This window comes from Solanum dulcamara, chromosome 5, assembly GCF_947179165.1.
Source record: "Solanum dulcamara chromosome 5, daSolDulc1.2, whole genome shotgun sequence".
Taxonomy (NCBI): Eukaryota; Viridiplantae; Streptophyta; class Magnoliopsida; order Solanales; family Solanaceae; genus Solanum; species Solanum dulcamara.
Genome location: NC_077241.1, coordinates 74371496 through 74398933, shown reverse-complemented (window position 1 = coordinate 74398933; position 27438 = coordinate 74371496). Strand labels below are relative to the sequence as shown.

The 27438-nt window shown below is 34.9% G+C and overlaps 4 protein-coding genes across 4 annotated transcripts; all 4 read left to right on the top strand.

The window, feature by feature from the left end:
- The first annotated feature begins 671 nt into the window (after positions 1 to 671).
- Positions 672 to 7952, top strand: LOC129889794 (vesicle-associated protein 2-1). The gene is made up of 8 exons (XM_055965245.1): positions 672 to 910; positions 995 to 1094; positions 3558 to 3628; positions 3734 to 3815; positions 4748 to 4857; positions 4956 to 5075; positions 6869 to 6943; positions 7666 to 7952. The coding sequence occupies exons 2-8, from the start codon at positions 1037 to 1039 to the stop codon at positions 7798 to 7800; spliced, it is 651 nt and encodes a 216-aa protein (XP_055821220.1). The 5' UTR covers positions 672 to 910; positions 995 to 1036; the 3' UTR covers positions 7801 to 7952.
- A 730-nt stretch (positions 7953 to 8682) lies between these two features.
- On the top strand, positions 8683 to 15512 carry LOC129889793 (uncharacterized). Its single transcript, XM_055965244.1, has 15 exons — positions 8683 to 9256; positions 9349 to 9410; positions 10580 to 11542; positions 11636 to 11702; positions 11797 to 11859; positions 12661 to 12724; positions 12844 to 12937; positions 13026 to 13109; positions 13190 to 13279; positions 13379 to 13406; positions 13696 to 14217; positions 14286 to 14347; positions 14583 to 14692; positions 14777 to 14864; positions 14952 to 15512. Exons 1-15 carry the CDS (start codon positions 8827 to 8829, stop codon positions 15258 to 15260), a joined length of 3036 nt encoding a protein of 1011 aa, XP_055821219.1. The 5' UTR covers positions 8683 to 8826; the 3' UTR covers positions 15261 to 15512.
- Positions 15513 to 17479: 1967 nt separating this feature from the next.
- Positions 17480 to 20289, top strand: LOC129889792 (bax inhibitor 1-like). Its single transcript, XM_055965243.1, has 6 exons — positions 17480 to 17705; positions 18446 to 18589; positions 18719 to 18810; positions 19437 to 19623; positions 19740 to 19895; positions 20003 to 20289. Exons 1-6 carry the CDS (start codon positions 17589 to 17591, stop codon positions 20051 to 20053), a joined length of 747 nt encoding a protein of 248 aa, XP_055821218.1. The 5' UTR covers positions 17480 to 17588; the 3' UTR covers positions 20054 to 20289.
- A 1190-nt stretch (positions 20290 to 21479) lies between these two features.
- LOC129889791 (uncharacterized) lies at positions 21480 to 24806 on the top strand. Its single transcript, XM_055965241.1, has 3 exons — positions 21480 to 21790; positions 22813 to 22923; positions 24192 to 24806. The coding sequence occupies exons 1-3, from the start codon at positions 21674 to 21676 to the stop codon at positions 24417 to 24419; spliced, it is 456 nt and encodes a 151-aa protein (XP_055821216.1). The 5' UTR covers positions 21480 to 21673; the 3' UTR covers positions 24420 to 24806.
- Positions 24807 to 27438: the final 2632 nt, after the last annotated feature.

Here is a 27438-nt window from a genome sequence, read left to right as displayed (position 1 = left end):
ACTAGCGAGAGTAACTTGTGAATTTCTAAAACTAATATTTGCTTAGCTCAACACAAATTCTGAAACGGAAATACGAGTCTAGTTTCATATATTGAAAAATATCCCATTAATTTTTTTTTGAACATCCAATCAGAAACAATAAATGGTGTAGCTCAGAACCATTTAATAAACCTCTCGAAAAATGTGCTCTAACCATTACTACTGCTACTTAAAATTAACAAGTAAAACAATTTTTTTTTTTTAAAAAAACAAACAAGAAAGAAGCACTTGCCTAGTTTCTTATCCGATAAATAATGAAATAAAGCCATAATGCCTAAACGTGTTTATGTTTGACGTGACATTTTATATAACAATTTGTATTCTATATAAATTATGTCATATAGAAAAGGGGAGTCTTGGAATAACCGATAAAATTGTTGTCGTGATCAGGAGGTCACGAGTTCAAGCCTTGGAAACAGCCTCTGATAGAAATGCAAAATAAGACTGTGTACAATAGATTTTTGTAATCGGATCCTTCTCCGAACTCTGCACATAGCGAGAGCTTTAATGCACCGAACTGTTATTTTTTTATGTCACATAAAATATATGTATTTACTTGTTTACATTCAAAATTGAGAAGAATGTAGGCCAAGTTAACTGATATATATTTATGTATTAAGCTTAAAAATGAAAAATGAAAAAGAGGAAGGAGTACTAACATTCGCTTTTGAATCGGACGTCAGCTTCGTAACAGTTAGGCCATGTGTCGTGCCATCATTTCCACCACGTCCCTCTCTTGGCCTTTCCTCGTTAGTATTGATTGATTGATATTTGATACCCACTACCCTCGCTGTATAAGAAACCTTCATAACACAAATATTCAATTTTCCTCTTTCTCGCCGTAAAGCTACTGAGATCTTACCGGTGAAAGGTATTTATTTCTTTTCCTATTTGATTTCAAACAGCATTACTATTAGATGCATTTTGTGTGACCTAGGGTTTGTCTATCTTTTAGGTTTTTGATAGCTGCTGATAACTTTGAGGTTCGATCGTAACCATGACTGGTGCTAACAACCAGTTGATATATGTTAGTCCCGAAGAGCTCAAATTCCAATGTAACTCTCTCTCTGATTTTTTGTTTTAATTGGATTTCTTGTGATGAGGAAAGTTGTAATTTTGATTTGGTTAACTGCAAGCAAATGTTATTGAGGTGTCGTAATGAAGAAAATAGAATGGCATGTAAATATGAGTTTTACCTATATATGAAGAGGGCCATAGGCAGGGCGGAAAAGTGTTGTTCTATTAAGCACTTACAGACTAATGTATGTGAATTTTGTCTTAAAATTATGAGCTTTGTGGTGAAATTGTTTTGAGGAAATAATAGATGAGCTGCTCACATCCTGATCGGATCTGTTTTTAAACTTATCTCGTGGTTGAGACTTGAGAGGTAGGGGCTGGACACGGGAAGAGGGTTTAAGAGACGAGTGACTACCCGTCAAAAAGGAGAAAAAAAATAAAAAGACGAGAGTGACTTTATGGGCGAAGTTTAAAAGGATTTCATGTAAGGTTTTGTTATTAAATGTTTTTGTTCCTCGATTTCTTTGTGCAAAGGCTCGCTACGCAGAATATTCCTCAGAGAGAGAGAGAGAGTTTTAAATATCTTGGGTCCGTAATCTAGGACAGTGGTGACATTGACGATGTTATCACACATCACATTGAGGCAGCAGGGATGAAATGGAGGCTTGCATCTGGAGTCTTGTGTGTTAAGAAGGTACCACCTAAACTTAAAGGTAAGTTTTATAGAGTGGTGGTTGGAACGTCCTTGTTGTATTGGGTGAGGGCTGACCAGTCAAGAACTTATATGTTCAGAAGATGCATGTTGCAGAGATGAAGACGTTGAGATGGATGTGTGGGCATACTAGGAATGACATGATTAGAAATGAGGTTATTCAGAAGAAGGTGGTAGTGACCTCTGTGGGGGACAAGATGAGGGAAGCGCAACGAAGATGGTTTGGGCATGTGCAGAGGAGGTGCACCGACGCCCCAGTGAGGAGATGCGAGAAGCTGGTTGTACAGGGTGTGCGGAGGGATAGAGGTAGGCCGGAAAAGTATTTGGAAGAGGTGATTAGGCAGTTAATGGTGCAACTTCATATTACCGAGGAGACGACTTTAGATAAAAAGGAATTGAGATTACGTATTAGGGTAGAAGGTTAGTAAGGTTAAAAGGGTATCATGCTTAGGCTTGTTAGTGTTTGTAGTAATAGTCGTACACTAGATTCTTTCTTGTAGACTTCACTCTATTGCTGTATTTACTGTTATGCTTTCTTCATGGTTTTCTTCTTTTATTACTCGGTTGATGCACTTGATCCGATGGTTTTTCAGACACAACTTCTCTACTTTCATGAAGTAGTGGTAAGGTCTGCGTACACTCTACCTTCCCCAAACCCCACCTAGTGGGATTTCACTGGGTATGTTGTTGTTTTGATTTCTTTGTGCAAAATGTGAGCTTAATTTTGAATTTAATGGAGTCAAAAGAGTGGTTGTGTATCAATTTATATTGGGGTGAGTAACTATGAGAGATTAATCAGTATAACTGAGTTAAACTATAAGACATAATACTTCCCATCTGCCTAAATTTGGATGGACAGAGGTACTTGGTAGTGGAAGGTAGCACATACCAGTGGAATAATTGAGGTACACTCTAGTTAGCGGACGCCATCATCACAAAAAAATAAGAAGGAAAACTAAGACATGTTTTTCTGTAATTGTATGTGTCAAACATGGAAGCTAAAAACTTGGCGCTAGTAGAAAATCGACTTGTGAATTATAAAATTTCAGAGCTGTTGATATAATTTGAGAGCTAAGTATCTCACTAAGTTAGATCAGCTATATGAATCCTTTCTATATATATTTTCAGTAAGAAAGATAATTTAATTAATCATAGTACCAAATAGATGCTCCAAAATATCTACAGGATTAAATCAAAGTCAGTTACATTTTTCAATTTACATCAAAAGCTTAATGAATGAGGGCGTCTGAATTTTAGACAAAAAGTTGGTTTTGCTTTGTTTCCAAAACATCTTTAGGTCCTCTTCAACCAAACAGTTCAGAGAATAACTAAGGGATATCCACATTTTGAGTTCCTTCTTTTCTTTGTACCCCTCCCAGCTCTGAAAGGTCTCCTTTAGTATTTAGGCATAATCCACTGCACTCCATAAAGAGTGAGGAATAAATATCAGACTTACCATGTCTTGCTGCAATGTATAAATAAGTGATTGGAGGACTCTAGAGCACATTCACACATGTAATATCTTAGTAGTGTTCGTTTTCCAACTTAAAAATAATAATGTTCTTATGCAGCGGAGCATATCAGTAGTAGCACATCTAAACCGGCAACATGATTGAGATCTTTGTACTTTACATGATTTTGTGATTTTTTTGTCTTCAGTTAGTTCTTTGGGTTGCGTGAAGGAGTTGTTTCTTTTCTTCCTTGTTTGAGGCTTGTAGGTCAGAGGCCTTTTATTGGTACTTTTTGTAGCATACACTATCATACGTATCACTTGGCTTTCCTGTGTTAGTTGAGCGGGAGAAACAAAGCTACTCTGATCTTAAAGTTACAAACAGCACAGAGCATTATGTTGCTTTCAAGGTATGCTTTATCTGAATTTGTCAAAATCTCACAGCTGCTTTATCACATTTTTAATGACTATTACAACTCATATCTAGATACATCATGTTTTATTTTCATTGTTAGGTGAAAACTACTTCTCCTAAAAAGTACTTTGTTCGGCCAAACACGGGTGTCATACATCCCTGGGATTCATGTTTTATACGAGGTGCCACTCTGAATCTTAAAGTTCTATTAGAAGCACTGAAATCTTTTATATCACAGTTAGCTTCGAATGTAGTAGAAGAATATTCTTGCAAACATATCCTGCACAAAAGTTTCTTTACACTAGTTTCACCGTTAGCCAGAAAATATAGTAAAGCAGCATTTATTCATATCATTGTATATTGCAAATGAGTGTTTATAATGTTCAAATATTGGCTTGGATCAGTTTACTCCTTTTTGCTGATTATATATTCACACTTAGGTAGGATATATTTATCTTTCAGAGTTATGACTAGGAATTACTTCAATGACTTACAGTGTATTGTCTCGTGCACAGCACAATTTTCATTTTTGTTGGATTGATTGCATGGCAGATGCTACCTTTTTGATTGCAATCTGGGGCGGATCTAGCCTTCAACCTATGGGTTCACGTGAACCCAGTAGCTGTTGCTCAAACCCTGTATTTTGAAAATTGAGTGTGAACCCAGATATTATTGTATATTAACTTGAGGTCTCTGTAGGATGCCATAAACTTCAAATCCTAGATCCGCCATTTGCAATGATGCAATGCATCCTTCATATATGATGAGAATCTAGCAACAGGGATATTAGACTAATCATATACTAAAATAATCCAAGAGAACAAGTATTCTGTGATAAATATTTCTGCAACTTGGCCATTTGTAATCTGTGATGTTGAAATCCTATGTGATGTCTCTTTTTATTAATAGGAGGCCTATGCAGTTAGATATCCATTTAGGTGCACTTCATTGTTCTCAATATTTTCTTCTTGTAACATCTCAGTTGTCCATGCAATTTGTTGTTCCATCCTGACATTGACATCCTTTTATGTTTTCACTTATCAATAAAAGAAAGTGATATCCTTTTAATGATCGGTTGCATCCTATATTGTTCTTAACTTAATAATGTCTCCAGTCACCCTTCAAGCTCAAAAGGAGTATCCCCCGGACATGCAATGCAAGGACAAGTTCCTCTTACAGAGCACCATTGTGAATAGTGATGCTGATGAACTTCCTCCAGATACGGTAAGAATTTGATGGAATTCTGTATTATGATTGAAGAGAAAATGTTTGTTATCTTCTTATTTTCACTCTATGCTATTGACTACTATTTCTTAATCCAGTTTAATAAGGATAGTGGAAGAAATGTAGAAGAGTGCAAGCTTAGGGTTGTTTACATCTCTCCTCACTCATCTCCGGGACATTCTGAAGATGCGTTTAAACAAAGTTCTGATGTCAACTCTGTAAGTTCTAAATTCAGCTCATAGTCTAATTTAGATCCCAAGTCCTTACTTTCTTCTTCCAAAAGTCATGCTACTCGATTTCTGAGGATATAATGATTGGTGACTGAAATGTATATTTGCACGTGAGGTTTTTAAGAAAACTGGCCTCAAGTTTCTCTAATAATGTCTGGAGATTTTGAACAAGTTTTAGTCATTATAACTTGTCAGTCTTTGTTTTTTCCCTTTTTCTTTTCCTCTATATAAGAGTCACGTGTTGCTAGATTTCATAATGCAAGTAGTCTTTCCACTGGTTTTCTGTGCATACTCATTTTAAGGGGTCGTTTGGTAGCTGGTTAGAATTATATCGGTATTAGTAATGTAGGGTTTAATTATGAGTGAATCTATATAGTATTTTATGCAGGTATTAATCATTTATGTATTAGTTATTCCATCTTCTATCCTGCATAAAATAATACACATATTCCCTCATAACTTATACATGTATTAGTTATGTGGGTTTCTAAATTGTCAACCATACGTCGTATTAATTTATACATGAATAACTGATTTTCTATCTACCTATCAAACGTCGTATAAGTTACACAAAAATTAATACACGGACAACTTGTTTCTTATCGAGCTACCAAATGACCCCTTAATGTTAGGCTTTTCTAGATAATGGGTTTGCAACAGTGGTTAGGTGCTTTATGTGGTTGCTTTTGTTTGTCTTTGTGATGGGAGGGTTTAAGAGATTTTCCTGACGAAACTGGTGAAAACAAAAAGAAAATTGAGAGAGGACGAACTACACTTATTGTTCTGCCTTTTGAGGATAAAATGATCATGGAAGAACAGATATGTACCATCTCACTTTGCTTCTCCTTCCTAGATGGAAAATTGTGTATATTTTTTTTTGCTTATAACAAATTCTAAGAAGAAACATTTCACCATTAAGAAATAGAAGATACGAGAACTTTTATTATTTAAATAGCTGTTTGTGTCGATGATATTTTCCTCTCTTGAGGAAGAACATGGATAAAAGAACTTTGTGGAACCTGATGGAGCAAATAGTGTTGTGTAAGTTTTACTTGATAATTAGGATGTCAAGGATGGTCTTTGCAAAAACGTGATTCTGACCACTTCTTTCCTTGGTGGAGACACTCTTTCTTCTTGCTCCTCAGGAACTACTTGAGAAAATTGAGACCTCATATGGAGATGCCCATGTAAGACTAAATTTGAACAAATGAACAATTGCTAAGGCTTATATTCTTAAACGGAATTTCTTAGAAGGAAGTTGCCTAAGCCCATCAGTCACTTGAAATTCAACATGCCCTTTGATCTTCTAGGCCATCCCCATAAGCCCTGGTCAAATCACGGGACATGTACCATCTTGGAGTAGTTTTTCAGAGCCACGTTGCCTTGTATCCCACACTTGATGCCAGATGAAACTTTTCAAAAACAGATGGTTCTACTTCTCAATCTTGAAAAAAGAGAACTGCAACTCTAGATATAGAATTTGGTCAAATCATGGATGAAGTATTCTCAGTTTAAGCTTTCGTTACTGACATGACATAGTGGATAAAGCTCCGTAATTGATATTCCGGACAAAGAAATATTTTGCAACTTTAGATAGGTTTTAGCTTTAATCGAATTGAGGCTTATGTTGGCCAATTAAAACTTTTAGTCAGTCTTGCACATCATGTATGCACAAAAGATTTAAATGCAATCACCATCTCCAAGTTTATGCATGAGATGCAGAATTTTATCGTTGTCCCAAGTTTGATATTGTACTATATGCTTTCTCTTTGATGGTATAGAGTCAAGCAGTGCAGCGTGCCAGAGATGAAAGGGATGCAGTTTTCCGACAAACACAGCAGCTGCAAGAGGAACTGGTTAGTGTACTTACATATTTTTCTATTTGTTTGGTTGTGACAATTACTTTCATGTAAGAATATATGCTGGTCCAAATTAATAGTACCATATATTAGTACATAAATATTGCTCAATATATAGATCTGATCAGATTAATCCTAGTTGATACCTAAGCTGTGCGGACTCTTTACTTTCGATGCCTCACCCCGTTGAATTTTTGAAGCGTCCGAGCAACATAGGTTGATACACGAAAAGCTGCAGAAGATAAATTGCATGTGATGTATTTGACTTGCTATTAATTCATTATAATTTTGGGTCCTTATACACAGTCATTAGATAAGGCCAAAAGACAGGATAGTTCTGGGAACCAAAAACAGAAGGAAAGATTTGAAATTACCCTTTCACATGGGAAGGAGGAGTAGCAACTTGATTAGACTCACGTTGCTTTATTTGAAGCAGACAGGGATTATGTAATGAAAGCTTTGGACGTATAATTATCTGGTCGCAAATGAAATTAAACTATACTCAACTTAATGAAAAAAAAAGAAGCACGAGAAGAAGATAGCTGTAGATCAACAATAATAATCTTACCTTCAGATGTTTCTTGTGTATCTGAATCTAAGACTAATCATTTCTCGATAAGTGTTATTTGATTTTGGAACTTAAGTTCTATCATCTTCCATGCATCTCCTTTCGTATAGTTAGCCATTGCTTTCATATATGTTGCCTCACTGAACTGCAGGAAGTACTGAAACGACAAAAAAGGCGGAGAAGTGATGCAGGCTTTTCTCTAAAGTTTGCACTTCTGGTGGGACTCATTGGATTAGTGGCTGGGTTTCTGTTTACGCTGTTGATGTCTTCACCTTCTACAGAATAGCTCAAGTCCCCTCGTTTGTGGAATCACAGTTATTCTTTTAGTTTACTGTAAAATTTTCTAGTGTTGGTGAACTGGAGAGCTCGCTGGCTCTGTTCTTTCTCTGTAAATTGATCATTTTGATGATATATGATTCCCTGTATTCGTTCTCACCATTTTTCAGTTCATATATGTTTCCTCTTTTTCTTGAAAATTAGCAGCGTTTCGCCTGTCGCATGTGCCACTGTACCAGAATAAAAATTGACCATTAAACCATAGTAGGAAAAACCATGTTCCAGTAAAAATTGAAGCTAAACAGAATCAAAACTTCAACATCACACTTCAAGAAGTACTTAATAGTTTACAAACAAGATCAGGAACATGATGCACTATTTCCTACAGCAGTTAAGACAATAAAATTATGATAATATGATGATGAAAAATCATATACTATTGTTAAGCACTCTTTGTCAAAAAAAACTACAGCTTATCTACACAATTTTTAAAAATCGGGATAAAATTTAAATGATACCCAAAAAAGAGCTATTCATTGATTTACACAAATGTCCCTTTTTTTATGATATTATTTAAATTTTGTCTTTAAAGGTTGCCCGCAAGGGCATGGTTGAGTGGTTGGGACCTGGAATCTAATCCAGCCTCCGTCTGCAGGCAATCATGAATATCCTCCAAAATCATTAGATTCGAGTCTAATGTTAGTTCATATGTTTCTCCATCTTACGACAAAATATTGAACTGTGTCTACCGTTTGAACTAACTTATAAAATTTTAGATTATAGGTAGACTTTTTTGGTACTATTTTCAGTTTGCTCAATAGAGATTTAGAAATTTAAATTCTACTTCTATTTGACATTTTTTTTTAATCTTTTCAATTTCCGATAAAACAAATTGGCGGGATTATGAAACCCTACAGCGAATCATTTTCCCGCTCCTCTCTCTCCCTCTAATTCACTCATCTCTTCAACTCAATTTTTCACTTTCTCTCATTTCTCTGCAAGCAAAATCCACATGTATTTTCAGATCTGAAAATCAATGGAACTTCAACTAACCTCATTCTCCGACACGGCCATTTCCGACATACATAAAGCATGGCACATTTTCTCTCTTCTATTATCAACAGGACGACCAGCTCAGCCATCGGAGCTTTCATCCAAATGCAAGTTATTTTCTGCTTCGCCGGAGTTCATCGTATTTCTCTGTTCGATTCCTAATTCTCCTCTCCATTTGACGAGCAATTACTTCGTCACGTTTTCTTCCATTGGATTCACATCAACCGTTAAATTCTTCGCGAATGCGGATGCGGTTCCGGCTTTTGTACCTCAGCTAGAGTTTCGGGATCTCCGGAATAGAGGACAGAGGGAGTGTATAACTAGGACATATTATAGGAAAAGGAAGAGAGCTGAATCGAAGTTTGACTATTCACAAATGGTTAATAAAAGAGGGTTTTTCAACAATTTTGATGGTAGGACACCTTATGTCCAGTTTTAAATTTCTTTTTGATCCATATGTTATGATTATGGAGTTCAACTTGAGTATTTTGTTTGTTTTTTTCAGGTAAGGGAAGAAATCAAGTGATGATGCCTTTGCCTCCGATGTCACGGAGGATTTTTGGACAGGTAACCTTGGAGCTTTTCATCTTTTAATTTGAAAAGTTGTGAGCCTGTGTAGTTAGTTAAGGTGTACTCCTTGCTGATATTTAGTCAAACCTTTTAGAATTAGCATTGACAGTCAAATGAGATGAGAAATATGTAAATGAGCTTGTTAAAATGCGGATATAAAATGTCAATGTTTTCTAAACTTGAATACATTAGAAGTGTCCAGTCTTGGAATAAAGAGATTTGTCTATTAAGTTTGCGTTGAGCAGAATAGGATTAGATCTGACGCATAGCAGAGGCAGACTCAATGTTTGGGCTATTAAGGCCCTATCTTAGATCTCAGGTAATATAGACTTAAAGACTGTAAGGTTAGGATAGTTTTTCCCTTTTGGGGGCATTAATAGTCAATTGTAGCTCTTCATGAAGTTCCCATGCTTCATAGCATATACGAATCAATACGAGAATGGATTATTAGAAACTTCTATTACTATATGACTTAAATTACATGGAATAGATGTTCACTTGAGCTATTAATTAATAATGCAAGAGACCTAATATGTATAAATAGAAGTGTTTATTTCCTATAGTTTTTTTTTCTTCTTATTTCCTAATTGTTTAAGCTTTTGGATGACATTGTTTATACACCAAAAGTAGACAGGTTTTGAGTTTGAGAATCATTGCTTCCAATCAACAGGATATTTTTCACATGTTTTAGCCCAAGAGAAGAATTAGAGGGTGTATTACAATCCTAATATAAATTATCAAAATTCTCTATTCTCTAATTGCTTTTACTTTTAAATAGCTCACACTTCACAGGTAAGGGATAATGCAGTGAGAATCCCCTTCTTAATTCATGATTTCAGATGGCTATTGATTCAAAAGATGAGGAGAAATCATTCATATGAATGCAAAATTTTCTAATAGAACTTGAATTAGGATCAAATAACATACATGGAAGATCACTAAGGCTTGTTAGATAATATGACACATTAGTCTTCTCTGAATTTTCTGTCTATAATGCCCTATAGACCTAGGGAGATCTGGGGATTTTGGAAGGTAATCTTGATTTGCCTCACCATCTCTATGAATATTCTTCGTAATTGGCCTTCATTTGAATGTATTGTTTTGTTCCACTTTTATGTTTGAGTTCAAAATATTCATCTTTGTTGTCTCTAAAATTGCTGGTACAGGCATATCTCCCCAATAACAATTTGAGGTGTGGCATGAACCAATTGACAAGAATACCATTGCCATTGGCTTGCAATTTCAATGGATTTTATGAAATGTTCAGAACCTCTTGGATAATTGATGGTAGTGCCAGACCATCAAGTTCTGGAATTAAGAGTATTGAATATGAATGCAAAAACAAGTTAGAGACGGGAGAGAACAGTAATGAAGCAAATTTTGTACATATACCTATTTGTAAATCTAAAGTTCCTACTCATAGCCTGTTCAGTTCCCCTAGATCAACGACAGTTGAACGTACCACAGGTTCCATGCTTCAGTTAAATCCAGACCCTGCCAGTTCATTGGAAACCACATCCACCTGTACAGCTTCTGATATGGTTGGTACTACAGAAAAGAAAATAAACTCTTGCATAGATTTATGTACTATAGTGGACAAAGAAATGGAAATTTTGCCATCTGCAGCTGATGCTTCTGTCCACAACCTTGAAAGGATGACTCAAAAGGAAAATTTAGTTGAAGGCAACAAAGAAGAACCAGCTTTTGGTCCTGTTAGTAATAGAAACGTTAACTGTACTGAGACTCATCCGACAAAGGCTTTCGTATCACCTCAAGATGATTTGCCTGCAGAGAATGCTACCAAGGAACGCAGGACTTCACTTCTGCAGAGCCATGCCATCTTAACGTGCGCACAATCATTTGGTCAGAAGCAGCTGGGAAAGTCATTCCCCAATTCAAAATCCCTTCAGAGGGATGTATTAGATCACGGGGAGCTGAAGAATTCCAAGGCACCAAAGGATCATAATGCTGCCAGTCTGCTTCTCAAAAAAGAGCAACTCAGAAGAGACGCAAAGTCAATCCCTGTGAAGCTGAAGCACAAACAGAACTATGACTTGGGTATGGGCATCAAAGAGAGGAAGGAAAATCCAAAAGAAAATGTGGAGAATTTCATATGTAACTCTGCAAAAGTAAGCTCCAGTGCATCATTTTATTCTGACTTGTATTTGGTAAGTTTACTGCTATAAAATCATGATGTAAACTTCAAGATGCTTGTTTTATAGAATCAATCAGAGCAAAATCAATTGCCTAAGTTTGAGTCTTACATTGTGGAGGAAGAAGAGGGTTCAGGTATTTACCTTTGACTGGCTTTCAATCTGTAGCAATGATTGTTCCGAAGTTTTTATCAGATTACAGCTTTAACAATCCTGATGACTATTTGCAGGTGGTTATGGGACGGTGTACAGGGCAAGGAGAAAGAGTGATGAAGTGAAATTTGCAATTAAATGTATGATGCACACACAAACACTTGCTTATTATATTAAATTTAATTTCTTTGATTTGCTATATCTGATCATATGATTATTTGGGGATCCTTTAGCAGTTGAATGCTGTTATCATTCTTCCATATTGTTGAACTTGACTAGTTATCTTCCATGATATATCTGTGAAAGGCGTAGGTCGATACTCGCTAACCTTATTGAGCAAGGTCAAAGTGAGAACATATTGTAGTATAGGTTGATGGTGCATCAAAAGATTTGAGGCATTCTGTCTTCTTTATTACTCCCTCTATCCCAATTTATGTGATGTAGTTTGATTGGACACAAAGTTTAAGAAATATGGAAGACTTCGCTATGTTCCAAAATTATCGTTAAAATAAATGAAGTTTTAGATAGAGAATTACATCTTTATGAACTTTTTTGCCAAACAAGTGGGACCCAACATGGGTAAAATGTTGATGGGGTCATTAAATGCTTGCCAAATAAGAAAAAGTGTCATTCTTTATGGAACTGACTAAAAAGAAAAGTGTCATATGAATTGGGACAGAGGGAGTACATGATTTCTTTGTGGCACTGAATTTTGCTATTTATATCTCTGTATCGGTTTTGAGGCATTGTTTAAACTCTTGTGCATTGTTGCCGTGCTGAAAAGTTGTTTCATTATCAAAGAAATGGTAAAATGGAGTATCTATGATCTTTTCATCATTCAGTTTCTCTGATACAAATCCATGTATGGCCCTCAACTGCTGACCATTTTTGATGCTTCTATGGTGATCAATATAATTGAGACGATGATTGTGACTTTGCAGGTCCTCACCCAAATGCTAACATACAACATGTCCATAATGAGTTAAAGATGCTCGAGCGCTTTGGGTAATGATGTAGGAGATTTTTTTGAGGAACCATGGATACAACATGAATATTTGCATATATTATATCTATAGTTATATATGTACTATGGGAACTCTTCTAAAACCTTTGCTTTATGACAGGGGAAGGAACTGTGTCATTAAGTATGAAGGATCATTCAAGAATGGAAAGTCCGACTGCCTTGTTCTAGAGCATGTCGAGCATGATAGACCAGAGGTTGATTTCTCTTTTATCTTTTGATTATCTGGTTTAAAATATATTAGTCGTTATCTTAACATGTTTACTGTCATGGTTCATACTTAAGGTTTTGAAAAGAGATATGACTGTTTCCCAACTTCGGTGGTATGGCTTTTGCATGTTCAGGGCACTTGCTGGTTTACACAAACAGGTAGGAGTATCAGAAAAGAGGCAAATGAACTGAATGGATTTCCTGTTAACACAACTAACTTCTAATTTTCTTACATGCAGGGTATTGTTCACAGAGATGTTAAACCTGGAAACTTTCTTTTTTCAAGAAAGGTTGATAAAGGCTACCTCATTGACTTTAACCTTGCCCTGGTGAGTGGGCTATCCAACTTCGTAGAAATATTCCTTCTTGTTATGTTGTTGAACTTGAACAATCAAATTGACATTTTCCTTTATCTATGTGCTACATAGGATCTGCACCAAAAATATGGAACATCAGGTACTTCCTCTCTGTGCTGTTTTCCTTTGCTTGAAAGGTCTCTTGTGCTTCCAAGTTCCCATTACAATATTCTTTAAAGTTTCCCTTCAACAGAAAAATGAAAACATCTTTAAGTAAAAATGGACAAAAATGCAACATTATCCTGAGATCACTATTAAACAAATGTTACCCCAGGCTGTTTTAACTCCCAATAATGTTGAATACTTCGAGTTCAATCTTCATCATTTTCTCTTTTCTTGTCCATTAGCAATTGAATGTTCACTAAGAACTGCATATGTATAATACACAGACAAGACAAAGTCGAGCAATGCTACTAGCTTTAATAGTGATCATATTTCCCTTGCCAAGTCTCTTCCTCCAATAAAACAGAAAAGAGACTCAACTATAAAACTTGAGGAAGGCATCAATGAGGAAGCAGCAAAAGGCGTTAAGTCTCCAATAAGATCCAAAAACCTTAAAAGGAAGGCTGGCCAAGAAAAGGTTGGCACTGATATTGCATGTAGGAGTATTAGAAAAAGTCAAGGTGCTGATGGTTCGGGGATTACCTCAGCAAAGGATGCCACAAGCAATAGGACTCCATCAGCAGAAAGGTTGAGAGAACCCCTTCCATGTACTGGTAGGAAGGAACTGATTAACCTAGTGCAGGAAGTACGCCAACGTTCAAGCCATGCAGATATGAGCGGTCCAACTTCCAAGAGAAAGCGGGTTGCTGCAACTCCAGGAAAAGTAGAAAAGAAGTATTACATAACTCCAATGCCATTGCATTCATCTGGAAGTGCCATTGGTGGTGCTGGTTTACTGAAAAGCAAAGGTCTGTTATTTTGTGTAACTATTTTTGGTTGGAACTGTGGCCTGAATTTAATTTCCCACTGTTTCCAGGGGACCGGAATCAAAAGCGAGAAGGACCCTGTGTTGGAACTAAGGGTTTCAGAGCTCCAGAGGTTAGTTAGTATAGCAATTAGTTAACTTTATTTCCGTCTCCCCTTTGATTTAGCCCGTTGCCCATATATTCATTCATGCTGCCTTTTGTTTTAAGTTGAAATATGGCAGTCATTTTACATCATCATCATAAAATATCAGAATATTTTGATACATAATTAAAAAAGAATCACTGGCCATTATCATCATATTTTGCTTATTCCACTGATAGAGGACTTGTGATGGGTGCATTAACAGGTTCTATTCAGATCAGTACATCAAGGTACAAAACTTGATATTTGGTCAGCTGGAGTCACTCTACTCTATTTCATTATTGGCCGAACACCATTTGCTGGAGATCCTGAACAGTAAGAATCTTTGTCTGTATTCATCGCCATTGAACAAGATAGATGATTCTGGGAATTTGCTAACCATTGTATATTTCTAATTAGGAACATAAAGGAAATAGTGAAATTGAAAGGAAGTGAAGACTTGTGGGAAGTGGCCAAACTACACAATCGAGAGTCTTCATTTCCAACGGTACTAATAGTTCCAATGTTTTCTTGAACTGTTTTTTCTTCATTCAGCTCCATGCATAGTTCTGAATAGTACATTACCATGCAACAGGATTTATTTGACACAAAATCTCTATCGCCTGTAAAATTACGAGAGTGGTGTTCAAGAAACACCCGAAAATCAGATTTTCTAGAGAGCATTCCACAATCACTTATTGATCTTGTGGACAAATGTTTAACATCAAACCCAAGATTGAGGATTAGTGCAGAGGAAGCCCTCTGGCATGACTTCTTTGCTCCATGCCACGAGACGTTGAGAAAGCAGAAGCTGCATCGTCAAAGGTTTAGCCAAGAGTCCCAACACTTAGGATCTACACTTACTCTACCAGAAAATTCTCAGTCATGCGGAGTAGTATTGTAAACAAGGTACAAGTAGCTTTTTGAAGCTTTTCTTCCTGTTTACCAGTTTTCATGTAAAAATAGCTAACCAATGAATGTAATTCATTCAACAACTCTTGAATCTAGTGTAGTCATATGCTTTACTGATGTTTGTATCTATAAGTAGTTCATAGAAACTCAGCGCTATTTTCTGCTGCCTTTTTAAACTGTGACTGGAATCAATTGTTGTCATTCAAAGAAGTGAATGAAAGCGTTTTACAGGTTTAGGTGATTATGTGAAGTTTGAACCATCATCAGTTTACTTGCAAGAAAAGGCAAACAGATTCTTCGTACTCCTTTTTTTTTTTTTTTTTTTTATGGGAACAGACCCTACACGAGGCTCCCACCTCTCGTGCACAGTCAGGGGTTAAGCAACACCCCCAAGTCTTAACATAAATAATCAAAATAAAATACAAGGAGGGGGACATAAACCTTACCTCCGATCCTATGGTGGTTCATAAGTCGGCTAACCTATTAAGGTCGGCTAACTCATCCCCGATACAAAAAAGGACTAACTATAACTAGAAAGCAGTAAACTTGTGAGAGGACTCCTCCCGGTATAATTCAACTATGAAAGCATAAATGAGGGAGACTCTCCCCTTCCATCGTACTCCTTGTTCATTTTGTTCTTTGAAGGTTCTAGGAAGCTTACTTTTACTCGTAGACTTATTTTTAATACGCTCTTTGAGTTGGACTCTATCGGGTCTTTTGGGGTGAAGAATAACACCAAATAATTATGAGATTAAATTATAATGGTACTTAAGTTGGTATTTGATTGGACATTCACTCCTTATTTTTATGATAATCTTTTATATTTTTTCTATTAAAAAATTACACTATAATATAATTTTTATTTATAAATTTATGACTAATTTTTTTGTTTATTTATATTTTGATTTCTCATAAATATTTTTTTACTTTAACAAACTTATAATGATAATTCTATTTTTAAATTAAATAAAAAGAAAATTTTATTTTTAAATACATATGGACATTATAGAAATGCACACATAAAAATATTTAAGATAAAAATTTTATTTTTAAAATGAATATCAAATAACTAAAACTTGTAAAAAAAATATAAAAAATTAAATAAAGTAAAATGTATTTTTGTAAACAGATAACTTATTTTAATCAAACTAAACGACCCTAAAATGGAGAATAGTGTTGTTGATGACATGGCAGTTTTCAATTGGCTGAAATACGTGAAAACGTAGAGGCGGCCACACCCCGGTCAATTCTATCAAGTCGTCAAGATAATTTATAACTTAACACATACGTAATACTTATACATTTGGTTCTGAATCCAACGACTCCATAATTTCCTTAATTGCCCCTGTATTTAAACATTAAATTAAAGTACTACTCTCTTCCAAATTTCATTATCCTCACGTCAATGTTAATCCCATGGTAAGAAAAACATTCAGGAACATAATTTGAATCATATTTTTCATTATTATTTTTTATAAAATTATAAATATAACTTTGCAAGTAGTGTGATTTATCTTCTTAAAAATATAAAACTTTAATAAATGAAAGGACAAATATGGAAAAAGTTTCCAACATCTATAAAAAATTCCTCAAAAATTCACTTAATATGAAATGGAGGGAATAGTAATTTTGTTTAGCTTGTGGAATGCTAAATGTTGTATCACTCCCATCAATTAATGCAGAATAAATCGATTTCTTTTTGTATCTTAGACGATATCATCCACTTATAATTTTCTTGTACAATTTTTTTGAAAAACAAAGCAAATGACATACAATGTAACTAGGAGCTTCTATGAGATTAAAAGAAGTTTATAAAGCCAATAAAATTTTTATCACCAAAAGAAGTAGATAATTAATTAACTTCTTACTAAAATTATTTGTTAATATGCAATTTACCGGATTTATTTATTTGCTAGACTTCAGAAACATAACTTCTTACTAAAATTACTCGTTAATATGCAATTTACCGGATTTATTTATTTGGTAAGACTTCAGAAACATAGTAATTTGGTAGTATTTGCAAAAGGTAACATTAATTTTAATTCAATATCCCATATGTTAAAAAGAAGTGAAAAAAGAGTAAAGATTTTTTTTAAAAAAAAAAACAAAACGTTAGGGGTATAAATGTAAAGTTACAGGAAACGACGCTGGAATATTCATATTATTTCCTGTAAATTCGAGAAGCGACGAATTATCCGAAAATCAGCACTATATAAACACATTTTCAACGCCCTTAACAGGTAAAGACTTGGCAAACATTGTGTAGACGTGAACTTTGAGAAAAATATCCTTTGCTCGTTTCAGTTCCAAAAGAGAATAAATGGAGGGTTTCACATCTTTCTTCGACTCGCAATCGGCCTCTCGCAACCGCTGGAGCTACGATTCTCTCAAAAACTTCCGCCAGATCTCACCTCTCGTTCAAACTCATCTCAAGCAGGTCTCTCTTTTTTTTCTTCTTCTGTTCTGTTAATTTTGATACAGATCTGAGATTTCTTACGGTATTATCAACTTTTTTGTGTTTTATTGCGGTTTGTATATAGGTTATTGAAATTTGAGAGCCCTTACGGTTCGATTATTGTTTTGTTATTTGCACTAATTTGACGGTTGAAATTGGGAATGTTTTCTCTGATAAGAATCAAATTGTTTTGTCCTGTGGCTACGTAACTTATCGGATTCTTTGTTATTTCGTTGAAAATTGCCCTAATTTTTAGTTTTGCTTTGAAATTTGTGGATGCCCTAATTCTTACCTTTGCCTTGAAAAGGGAGCAAATTAAATTGAAGTTTTGTTGTATAGTTCTTCTTTACCACATGGTTTAAAGTTCATTCTATCATGAGCTAGTTAAATAAAATTTGATAATATGTTGAACGTTTCTTTGGCAACTAATCAGAAAGATTTTATACATAAGAAAATAAATTTATCGCTGGATAAGTGAAAAGAATGTAATAACGTAGGTTAAAATGAGCTGCACCGTTGAATGTATCAACAAAAACTCTGTTTTGATTGATTAGTTTTGTTTAGTCATGTCAATTTAAGAACTCTTTTTTTGCATTGAATTGTATCAATGTAGCATAATTTGGTACACATTTATCTTTTTATTTGTTCAGTTTTTCTAGTATATGGAGTTTTACTATGGCTTGTATGTCCCATCTTGATCTTGATTACTTTCATGGTTACAGGTATACCTTACACTATGTTGTGCTTTAGTGGCATCGGCTGCTGGGGCTTACCTTCACATTCTTTGGAATATCGGTGGCCTCCTCACAACATTGGCTTGCATGGGAAGTATGGTGTGGCTTCTGTCAACTCCTGTCTATCAAGAGGTACTCACCAACTTAACTGCCCCTTACAAACCTTAGCAGTCACACTTCGTGGGCCTTCTTTACTTGTGCAATTTTGTGGTTATGTTGGTTGTTGAATTTTAACTAAATTTTTGTTATTCTGATGAGCAGCAAAAAAGGGTGGCGCTTCTGATGGCAGCTGCACTTTTTGAGGGCGCTTCAATTGGTCCTCTGATTGAATTGGGCATTAACTTCGATCCAAGGTGTGTCTCCTTCCATATCGTAATTGTTCATGTTTGAAAATATTGCTCCTGTTTTCTTGTGTTAGTTTGACGGTCTTGTTCTATGTTAAACTGCCTGTGTGAAACCCAGATTTTCTGAACTTATTTCCGCTTTGGGATTTTCAGCTTTTGAGTTGGAAGCGGAACAACTTTGTTGTGTGGTCTTAGGGTATTAGGTTGGGTCTCTATATTTCCTTGATTTGAATTGCAATGTTTGAATGCATCATTCCCTGTTTGGTCTTTCATTTGTGTACTGTGTTTTTCCCTTATCTTAAATGCAAAAGAGTCACAAGATTTTGCCCTAATTTACTTGGGGGAGTTGAATTCTGCAAAGGGGGTAAAATGAACGAGCGCCTTTTTCAAGAACGGTTCAATCCAACCTAATTCAGTTGGTGATAGCCTGATCCTTGAGAACTGCATTTCTCATTACTGTTTTCTTGTAGTAAGCCTGTGAAATTCTGCGTCCTTGTATGTATTGCTTCTATTTTAAGTGCATAAGTAAGCTGAATTGTGCAATTCTTATAATTTAAATTTGAGTATACATCATCTTTAATGTTATAACATCCTGGAGAGAGGCTTTTCTGATGGATAATTTTCTTCCATTGCAGCATTGTGCTTGGTGCTTTTGTAGGTTGTGCTGTGGTTTTTGGTTGCTTCTCAGCTGCTGCCATGTTGGCAAGGCGCAGGGAGTACTTGTACCTTGGGGGCCTTCTTTCATCTGGTGTCTCCCTCCTCTTCTGGTTGCACTTTGCGTCCTCCATTTTTGGTGGTTCCATGGCTGTTTTCAAGTTTGAGGTATATGCATTGTTTCCTGCGTGCTGCAGTTACAATTGTTAGCATCATTTAATTTGTAAGTTGTTCTGCTCTAATATTTTGTTCTTCCATTAACACTGCCACCTTTTATTTGGCAGTTGTATTTCGGACTCTTGGTGTTTGTGGGCTACATTGTCTTTGACACCCAAGAAATTATTGAGAAGGCTCACTGGGGTGATAGGGATTATGTCAAGCACGCATTGACCCTGTTCACAGATTTTGTTGCTGTTTTTGTGCGGATTCTGATCATCATGGTAAGGAGATATCTCAGTTGTTATGGTTATATTAATTTCCTACTGGATGAAGTGCCTGATCTCTCTATGTTTTGGCCATTTGACACTTTTGTTTCCCTTTTTTGCAGTTAAAGAACGCATCTGAGAAGGAAGAGAAGAAGAAGAAGAGGAGAAACTAGATTTGGTTCTATAGGCTACTGAAACTCAACCTGTGTGATTTTCATAACACCTGAAACAAGCATGTTAATAGTTTGACACTAGCTTTAGCATAGGTTGTGATACAATGTTGTGTGACATGCCATTATGGCTGCGATTGAACATGTAGCCATTTTATCTTTTGAAGCTGGTTAGCATTTGATAAGAGAAGTTCCTTGTGATTGATATATTGCGTGGTGTTACTTCAGATTCCTTTTCATCTCCTTTCTCTATTTCATTCGTTCTGTGATATCAGATATTTATACTATATTTCTCACAAGTCTAGAGATTGACTGAAAAATGTGATAAGGTGAGAAAAAGCAGAGTCTACTAGTCAAGTCACTACCGGTTTGTAGCTTAATAATTGATGAAGTGAGTTTGAAGTCATAAAATTTCAACTTCAAATTTATACGTATAAATGGCTTAATTGGACGCTTACAACTTGAAATTATATTATATGTTCCTATAAAAATATGCTGTAATTCCTGTCTCATCACTGAAAAAAGGAGATTAATAAATTCCGATTATATAATGAGTTGTTTTACAAAAGATTGGGGGGGGAAGCTGACCTATCCTCAATAGATAATTCATGAAACACCGTTTTGATTATTTCGAATTAGCACATCAGTTTTGACTTTAACACTGTTTGGATGATTGTTTTATAATATAATATTTGAATAGATTGTATTGTCTTTTATAGTTATATAATATTATATATTTATAATTTGAATAATAAATTAATAAAAAAAGTAGTATATTGGGTAAAGTTATTATGAAAATGTACGGTAAAAAATAAAATAGAATTATTAAATAATAACAACAACAACAACAACCCAGTGAAATTCCACATCGTGGGGTCTGGGGAGGGTAGAGTGTACGCAGACCTGACTCCTACCAATGTAGGACGGCTGTTTCCGATAGACCCTCGGCTCAATAAAAGCATAGAAAAAGGTCAGACAAGAATATTAGAGTAAATAAGTAGATGACGAAAACGGTCCAAACAATAGTATAATCAAAGCACAAAAAACAGTAGATATTATTATTGGATAATAACATAAATACCATAAATAACATACATCAGAATGCAAGAAATGATAGTGCGTTAATACGCCTACGAATAAGGGAGAATAAAACCACTATGTACTAGCCTTCTACCCTAATGTGTGTCCTCCACACCCTCCTATCTAGGGTCATGTCCTCGGTAAGTCGTAAATGCGCCATGTCCTGTCTGATCACCTCTCCCCAATATTTCTTCGGCCTACCCCTACCTCTTCTGAAACCATCCATGGCCAGAATGAGAATAAAATATTAAGATAATAATGTCACAAAATGAATTTTCAATGTTACGTAATAATGTAAATGATATGATATGAGAAAATATAAGAAAAATTAAGTAGTACACTAGAATATTTAATAACCATCCAAACAAGATGTAAAACGAGTGTGTTTTTATTTCTCATAAACAAAAAAGAAAATGAAAAAGAGAAGGATGGAAATGGATCATATTTGCGGAGCAGGCCGGAGTGACCCGGTGGCAGTTAAATCCAGGGAGGAGGACTCAAGACTATTGTGTTAGTGTCGCTGTTATCAGAAAAAGTAAGGAAATGAAGAAGCTTATGGAATTCGGGAGAAAAGCGATGTTCTATATTAGGGTTCTGTCAGGTTATGAAGAGCGTAGAATTCGATCCTATCGATTACAGCTTCAACAGCGTCTCCAACAGGTTCTTCTTCTTCATTCTTTTAAAGCCAAATTTTCTTCTGGTTGGAAAACTAATCTGAAAGTTATTGTTGTTTTTCGTCATTTCCTTATCAGAGTAGTTGGTCAATATTGACTTAAATTGGAAAAAAGGGCAATTTTTCAAATTTAACTTTGGGATTATATGGCTTCTTAATTTTTTAGTCTTATTTTACTACTTGATAGCATATTAAGGCTTTAAATTTGCTCTATTTGCCACTTGGAACATCCAATTTTAGATCACCAAATGCAGCTATTGGATCTTTACTTTATTCCTTCCCCCTGAGATTTGTGGTTATATTGTTGGGGTATGTTCCAATGTATGTTTATTGTTTAGATAAATCTAGAATAAATTGTGTGCTATTTTGCTCGGACTCTTTAAAAATGGTGACGCGTGCATGTGGGATTCTCCAAAATTAGTCTGATGCGGGTAGGGATCATTTTTAGAAAGTCCGAGCAACAGAGATGTAGAGTCTGTAGTTGGGTTAAAGGACCTCATTGAGGCATAGTTTATACACCATCATAAGCTTCCTTTTCTATTGAGCATTATTTTATTCGTGTGTGTGTGACGTGGTGTGTGGAAGATCTTCATGCTTGGCGGAGGGTACAGATGACTCCACTTTCTCCAATTTGAATTAGATTTCAGTCGAAAATTTTCAAAAGGTATATACTTATTAAGTCCATACACGTAAAAAGAGAGTAATGTGTGCATTTGTACTTTGCACCACTTTATAAAATCCTGGATTTGCTTCTTGGGTATGTCTTCTAATTTCAGTAGGAAATGGGTGGCCCCTGATGATTAGGCCATGTTCCAGTTCCCAATACACCCACCTGGAAAGTATAAAAGAAGCTCTATAGGTCCCAATGGCTAGCAATTAGACTAATCCTTGATGATTTATTGGAATTGTAGTCTTTGAATATTAGTTGGTAGATTGTTTTTTGTGCCATGCTTTTTGTTCTAATCCCTTTTTCTAATTTCTGTCTCTGTATCACTGTGTGTCTGATCAGGCGGAAGAGAGAAAGGCAGCAGTAAGGAAGATTCCTGAGCAGATGATTTTATCAGAAGTTAGGCGCATGGTAGAAGAGATGCAAGCTTTAAATAAGAAGTTAGAAGATACTGTAAGCTCAGAATTTTCTTGATTCTTATTTCTATTATTTCTTGATTGTGAAGCATGCTGGCAATCGCGTTAATCGTCCTGATTATAACACTTTAAAAATGGTTAAACTGTCAATGGTGCATTTTTTAGATTAAAATGTTTGAATAGCTTTCTATATTGAGTGTGGTATAAAAGTGTGATATAGGAGTAATAGTTCTTTTTGCTTCAGTTTGCAGTAGAGAATCAGAAGAGCCAACTTCTCTACAGATATCAATTTACTTCTGTCTTAGACTCATGTTTATTATAACTTCTTTGCCATCTCTTTTAGTAGTTGGTTGTGGTTAATTCCAGTAATAAATCCTTTAGACAAAATTTTCACTTATAACAAAACAAAGAAGTGTGTTTGTTCTCTTTATTCCTTTCTCAGCAAATCCTTCTCTCTTTCTGGTTGTCTACACTCCATAGTGCCTTTTTCCCTTTTCTAGACATTCGCTCCTCTCAAAAAGTGTGGACTCCTGGCCGTCCCTGGATAGAACTTTCCTCCCCATCTTTCTGGTATCTAGTGAAATGGCAGCTGGATTCCCTAGTTCCAATGTTCTTTTGATTGCTAAACTGTACTTGAGTCTTTCCCCGTTACTCTACTCTGGCTATAGAGCAGAGCTATCTAAATGCCATCATGAAGTGTAAGACTTAGGATAGTCCTCGACTACTTTCTGGTTGTCTACACTCCATAGTGCCTTTTTCCCTTTTCTACACATTCGCTCCTCTCAAAAAGTGTGGACTCCTGGCCGTCCCTTTTCTTTCTGAAGACTGTCAATTCATTCAATGCCTATGTCAAAGCTGTAATCTTCACAGGCAAAGTTAATTTCCCTTTAGCTTGGAGCCGATGTTTACTTATCTGCCTTGGAGTTCCCTGTTCAACTGGCAGGCTCAGAATGGGGTTGAAAACATGTTTTCTAGACCTAGATCACTCCGTTCTTTGATACTCTGAGGTTGAATGTACAGCTCCAAAGCTGGATAGAGGAGGAAAAAGGGGAGAGGCCATGCAAATAAGCCAATGCTCATGAGTGTCAATCAATATTGCTCCGGATTCATATTCGTCTATCTTTCAAGTCTGAATCACTTGTTGTCTCATGGTGTTAGGAGGACCTTAATTGTCCTGAATGTAAAATAGGGCTGGTTTCGATCTTCTCCAACTCGTGGCTTTTCTGCTACTTATAGTATGTGCCTCCTGTGTTATTGATGATTTTCCTCGTTGATTGATGATTGAGTAATGGTTGAATATTTCAGGAGACTGCTATAAATGATTATTTCAAGCCTTTAGACCAGCAAGCAGAGGAAGTAGTGAAAATGCAACTTAAGGGAGATGAGAAAAGAAAAGATGAGCTGATGGAGGCCATGCAGAAGCAAGCACTTCTTGAGATGGCTCAAGCAGAGAAACAGAAAAATATGAAAATGCTAAACACAAACACACATGTCCAAGAGAAAACATTTACAGAAACACTCAATCAGAAGTAAGATAATTTTGTAGAGTATTAAGTTGTTCGCGAAATTGGTACTGTGAGAGTTCATATAGCTTTGCTTCTCCAAACGGCATTATTTTGACAATGCAAGAAAAGAGGAATCAGGTCCTGTCCTAAGCATCGGATGAATTTGTAACTAAGGAATAACAAGCCTCCAAAGACCAGAGGCGGAGATAGGATTTAGAGTTTTATGAGTTCTGAATTCTAGAAAAGACAACTTATTCTTGATAAATTATTTATACATATTTTAAGTGGATTTTTAACCACAAATACAAGGTTTGGGTCAAAGCTACTGGGTTTCAAACCCTTAGACAGCCTTGCAGCTCCGTTCCTACATGTCTCGTCATTCATTTCAATAACCCATGCCAGTTTTAATTGTGGATGTTTACATTGTTCCTGTAGGAAGCTTTATGTTCCCTGCTTTGAAGTGTGTTGTATTCCTGTAAAAACAATCTTGGATGCAGCTTCAGCTTAGTCAGATGATTAGTTTCATTCTGAAGATTGCTTTAGTTTGTTCTAATTGAAATCATCTTTGGTTAAATGCCCTTTGATAATCTCCTAGGCATAGACTCTCTCTGACCGTTAATTGGAGAAAAGCTCAAGTCTTTAATATAAATTTTTGTTAAAACACCAAGAAGATTGTTCAAACTTGTTGATTAAAGTTCAAATTAATAAATTCAAAGTTGACAACAGATAATATTTTGAAGTTGGACTAGACCAAGGTTGCCCAACTCAAGAAGTTCCTGTTCTTTGATTTGTTCCTATGGTGTTTTGACAGTGTACAAGTACATATCACAATGGGATAATTACATTTTTTATTTCTTAATTATGGTGACTTCTAATTTGTGATATTTTAGTAGTAAGCCTATTTAACTTTGGATAATCAAATGGTTTAACATTTACTAGTTTGATAAATTTCAGGAATATTTACAAGCAAAAGGAACAAAAGCGCAAATTTCAATTACTTAAAGGTTAAGTATGCATAACTGAATATCACAAGAACCAGAGTCAGGATTTATTGATATTTCAAGGATTAAAAGTACAAACAATTAAGATTTTGTTTGTGTGTGTATGTAGGGGGGGAGTAGGAGATAAAGATTATTTACTCTAAACAAAGACTCATGATCACAAAACTTTAAAACTTCTACATTTGCCACATAATTATGACCCACAGAGAGCTCCAAGAACAGTAACCTCCCCAAATAAATTTTAAAAAATAAAAATAGTAGGTGCATAGACTATATCAATAATATTAAATTAACAAGGACAACATATTATTCAGCGTAATCCCATGGAGTTTGAAAATCAATAATATTAAATTAATAGCAGCCAAATCACCCAAAAGACAGTTCAACTGAATTTGTCCTCTTTTATTACTTATCAAACAATTTTTTTTGGTTGTCTTCATGTTTATGTACCATCACTAAGATACACCCAAATAAAAGATTCTTTTTTTAAAAAAAAAAAAATGACAGAGAAGAAAGGGGAAAAAAATGAAGTTGTCTCTGATTGGCTTTTCCTTCTAATATCTTATCCATGTATCTTTTTAAAGACATTCAAATCGTAAATACAAGATATTGTGAATATAAAATAACTTTATTGAAAATAGAAAAAATAAGTTTCATATCCTTTCTATCAACCAATGTCCTAACCCCAACTCTTATTATATTTAGATTACATATAAATATTTTTAAAATAATATTTTTTTACTTGCTTACTAAAATTAAAAATAAATAAAAAATTCACTTGTTTTTCGAAAAAATATTTTCCTCCAAACTAAACACCCCCCTTAAGCATATACTTATGTCTCATCAATAAATATTTTTCTCCAAACTAAACACACCCCTTAAGCATATACTTATGTCTCATCAATATGCAATCTTTATCAGCACCCACTACATATCCTTTTGGATGTCTTTCTCTATATTTCTCTAATCTGATTTTGATCCTTTTCATCATCAACCCACTGATTAATTAAAGCACTCTTTTTTACCTAATGTTGAAATATTCTCATTTTCTTTTTCCTCAAAGAAAAATTGGTTTAGATATTGTTCGTTATATTTTGCTGGATCGAAAGGGGCCAATTGCACTCATTTACCTTTGAATAAAAAAAAGGAGAATTGTCATAAATGGTCATTCAGTGTATATATTTCATGTATAGAATGTATCATAATGTATATTTAATGTATAGCTCATGTATAAATAATCTATATTGTATAGTCAGTGTATACTTTCTATGACTTTTGGCAAGCTATATTGTATAGTCATTGTATATTTTCTATGATTTTTGGCTATTTTTTTATGTAAATAAAATATGGTTATATTTGTTGTAAACTAATTAGTTTATTGTATATATTTGAAATTGTCCCTTAAAAAAATCAGGTATATATATCTTTTATGTATGACTTTCAGATCTCTAGTGAGTACAAAATATGTAGATTTTATAAAGGACTAGAAAATTAATTAGTCAGTATTTTAGCTAAATGTAAATTCTATTATGCAGTGTCGTGCTTCGGATTTTGAACAAAGTGAAACAAAGGAGTACTAATTATTAATTTCTTTATTTTAATTTGTTTATTTTTTTTTTAATTCCATTTCAAAAAGAATGTATTTTTCTTTTTTTAACTTTTCACATGATATGTTTAAGATCACAAGATTAATGGGCATTTAGGTACATTTTACATATTTTAAATTTATTTTTTTAAAAAAAATATTCTTCTAGTCAAGGAAAAGCTTAATAATTGAAAAAAGACAAAGAAACAAACTATTATAGCATATCCATCATATGTTTGATGATATTGAAACTTTAACACGTAGAAAAGATCGAGAAAATAAATAATTTCACTAATAATACAATAGTACTATCCCATGACCTCATTTCATTTAGACTAATTAATTATAAAGTAAATTAAGACATTCCAATGTTGAAAAGTAAAATAAATTTTAGACATTCTCTATGCCTTGGTCCATTAATAATTCAAGCCATCCTTTTTGGAAATTCACAAGATTTTTTT

Bases quoted from the DNA above. Each gene is read 5' to 3' on its own strand.
- LOC129889794 (XM_055965245.1), top strand. From the start codon at position 1,037: ATGACTGGTGCTAACAACCAGTTGATATATGTTAGTCCCGAAGAGCTC. The intron at 1,095-3,557 runs GTAACTCTCTCT...TTCCTGTGTTAG, and splicing joins CGAAGAGCTCAAATTCCAAT to TTGAGCGGGAGAAACAAAGC. The intron at 3,816-4,747 runs GTGCCACTCTGA...TAATGTCTCCAG, and splicing joins GGATTCATGTTTTATACGAG to TCACCCTTCAAGCTCAAAAG.
- LOC129889793 (XM_055965244.1), top strand. From the start codon at position 8,827: ATGGAACTTCAACTAACCTCATTCTCCGACACGGCCATTTCCGACATA. The intron at 11,703-11,796 runs GTATTTACCTTT...GACTATTTGCAG, and splicing joins GGAGGAAGAAGAGGGTTCAG to GTGGTTATGGGACGGTGTAC. The intron at 11,860-12,660 runs GTATGATGCACA...GTGACTTTGCAG, and splicing joins AGTGAAATTTGCAATTAAAT to GTCCTCACCCAAATGCTAAC.
- LOC129889792 (XM_055965243.1), top strand. From the start codon at position 17,589: ATGGAGGGTTTCACATCTTTCTTCGACTCGCAATCGGCCTCTCGCAAC. The intron at 17,706-18,445 runs GTCTCTCTTTTT...TCATGGTTACAG, and splicing joins TTCAAACTCATCTCAAGCAG to GTATACCTTACACTATGTTG. The intron at 18,590-18,718 runs GTACTCACCAAC...TCTGATGAGCAG, and splicing joins CAACTCCTGTCTATCAAGAG to CAAAAAAGGGTGGCGCTTCT.
- LOC129889791 (XM_055965241.1), top strand. From the start codon at position 21,674: ATGAAGAAGCTTATGGAATTCGGGAGAAAAGCGATGTTCTATATTAGG. The intron at 21,791-22,812 runs GTTCTTCTTCTT...GTGTCTGATCAG, and splicing joins TTCAACAGCGTCTCCAACAG to GCGGAAGAGAGAAAGGCAGC. The intron at 22,924-24,191 runs GTAAGCTCAGAA...TGAATATTTCAG, and splicing joins ATAAGAAGTTAGAAGATACT to GAGACTGCTATAAATGATTA.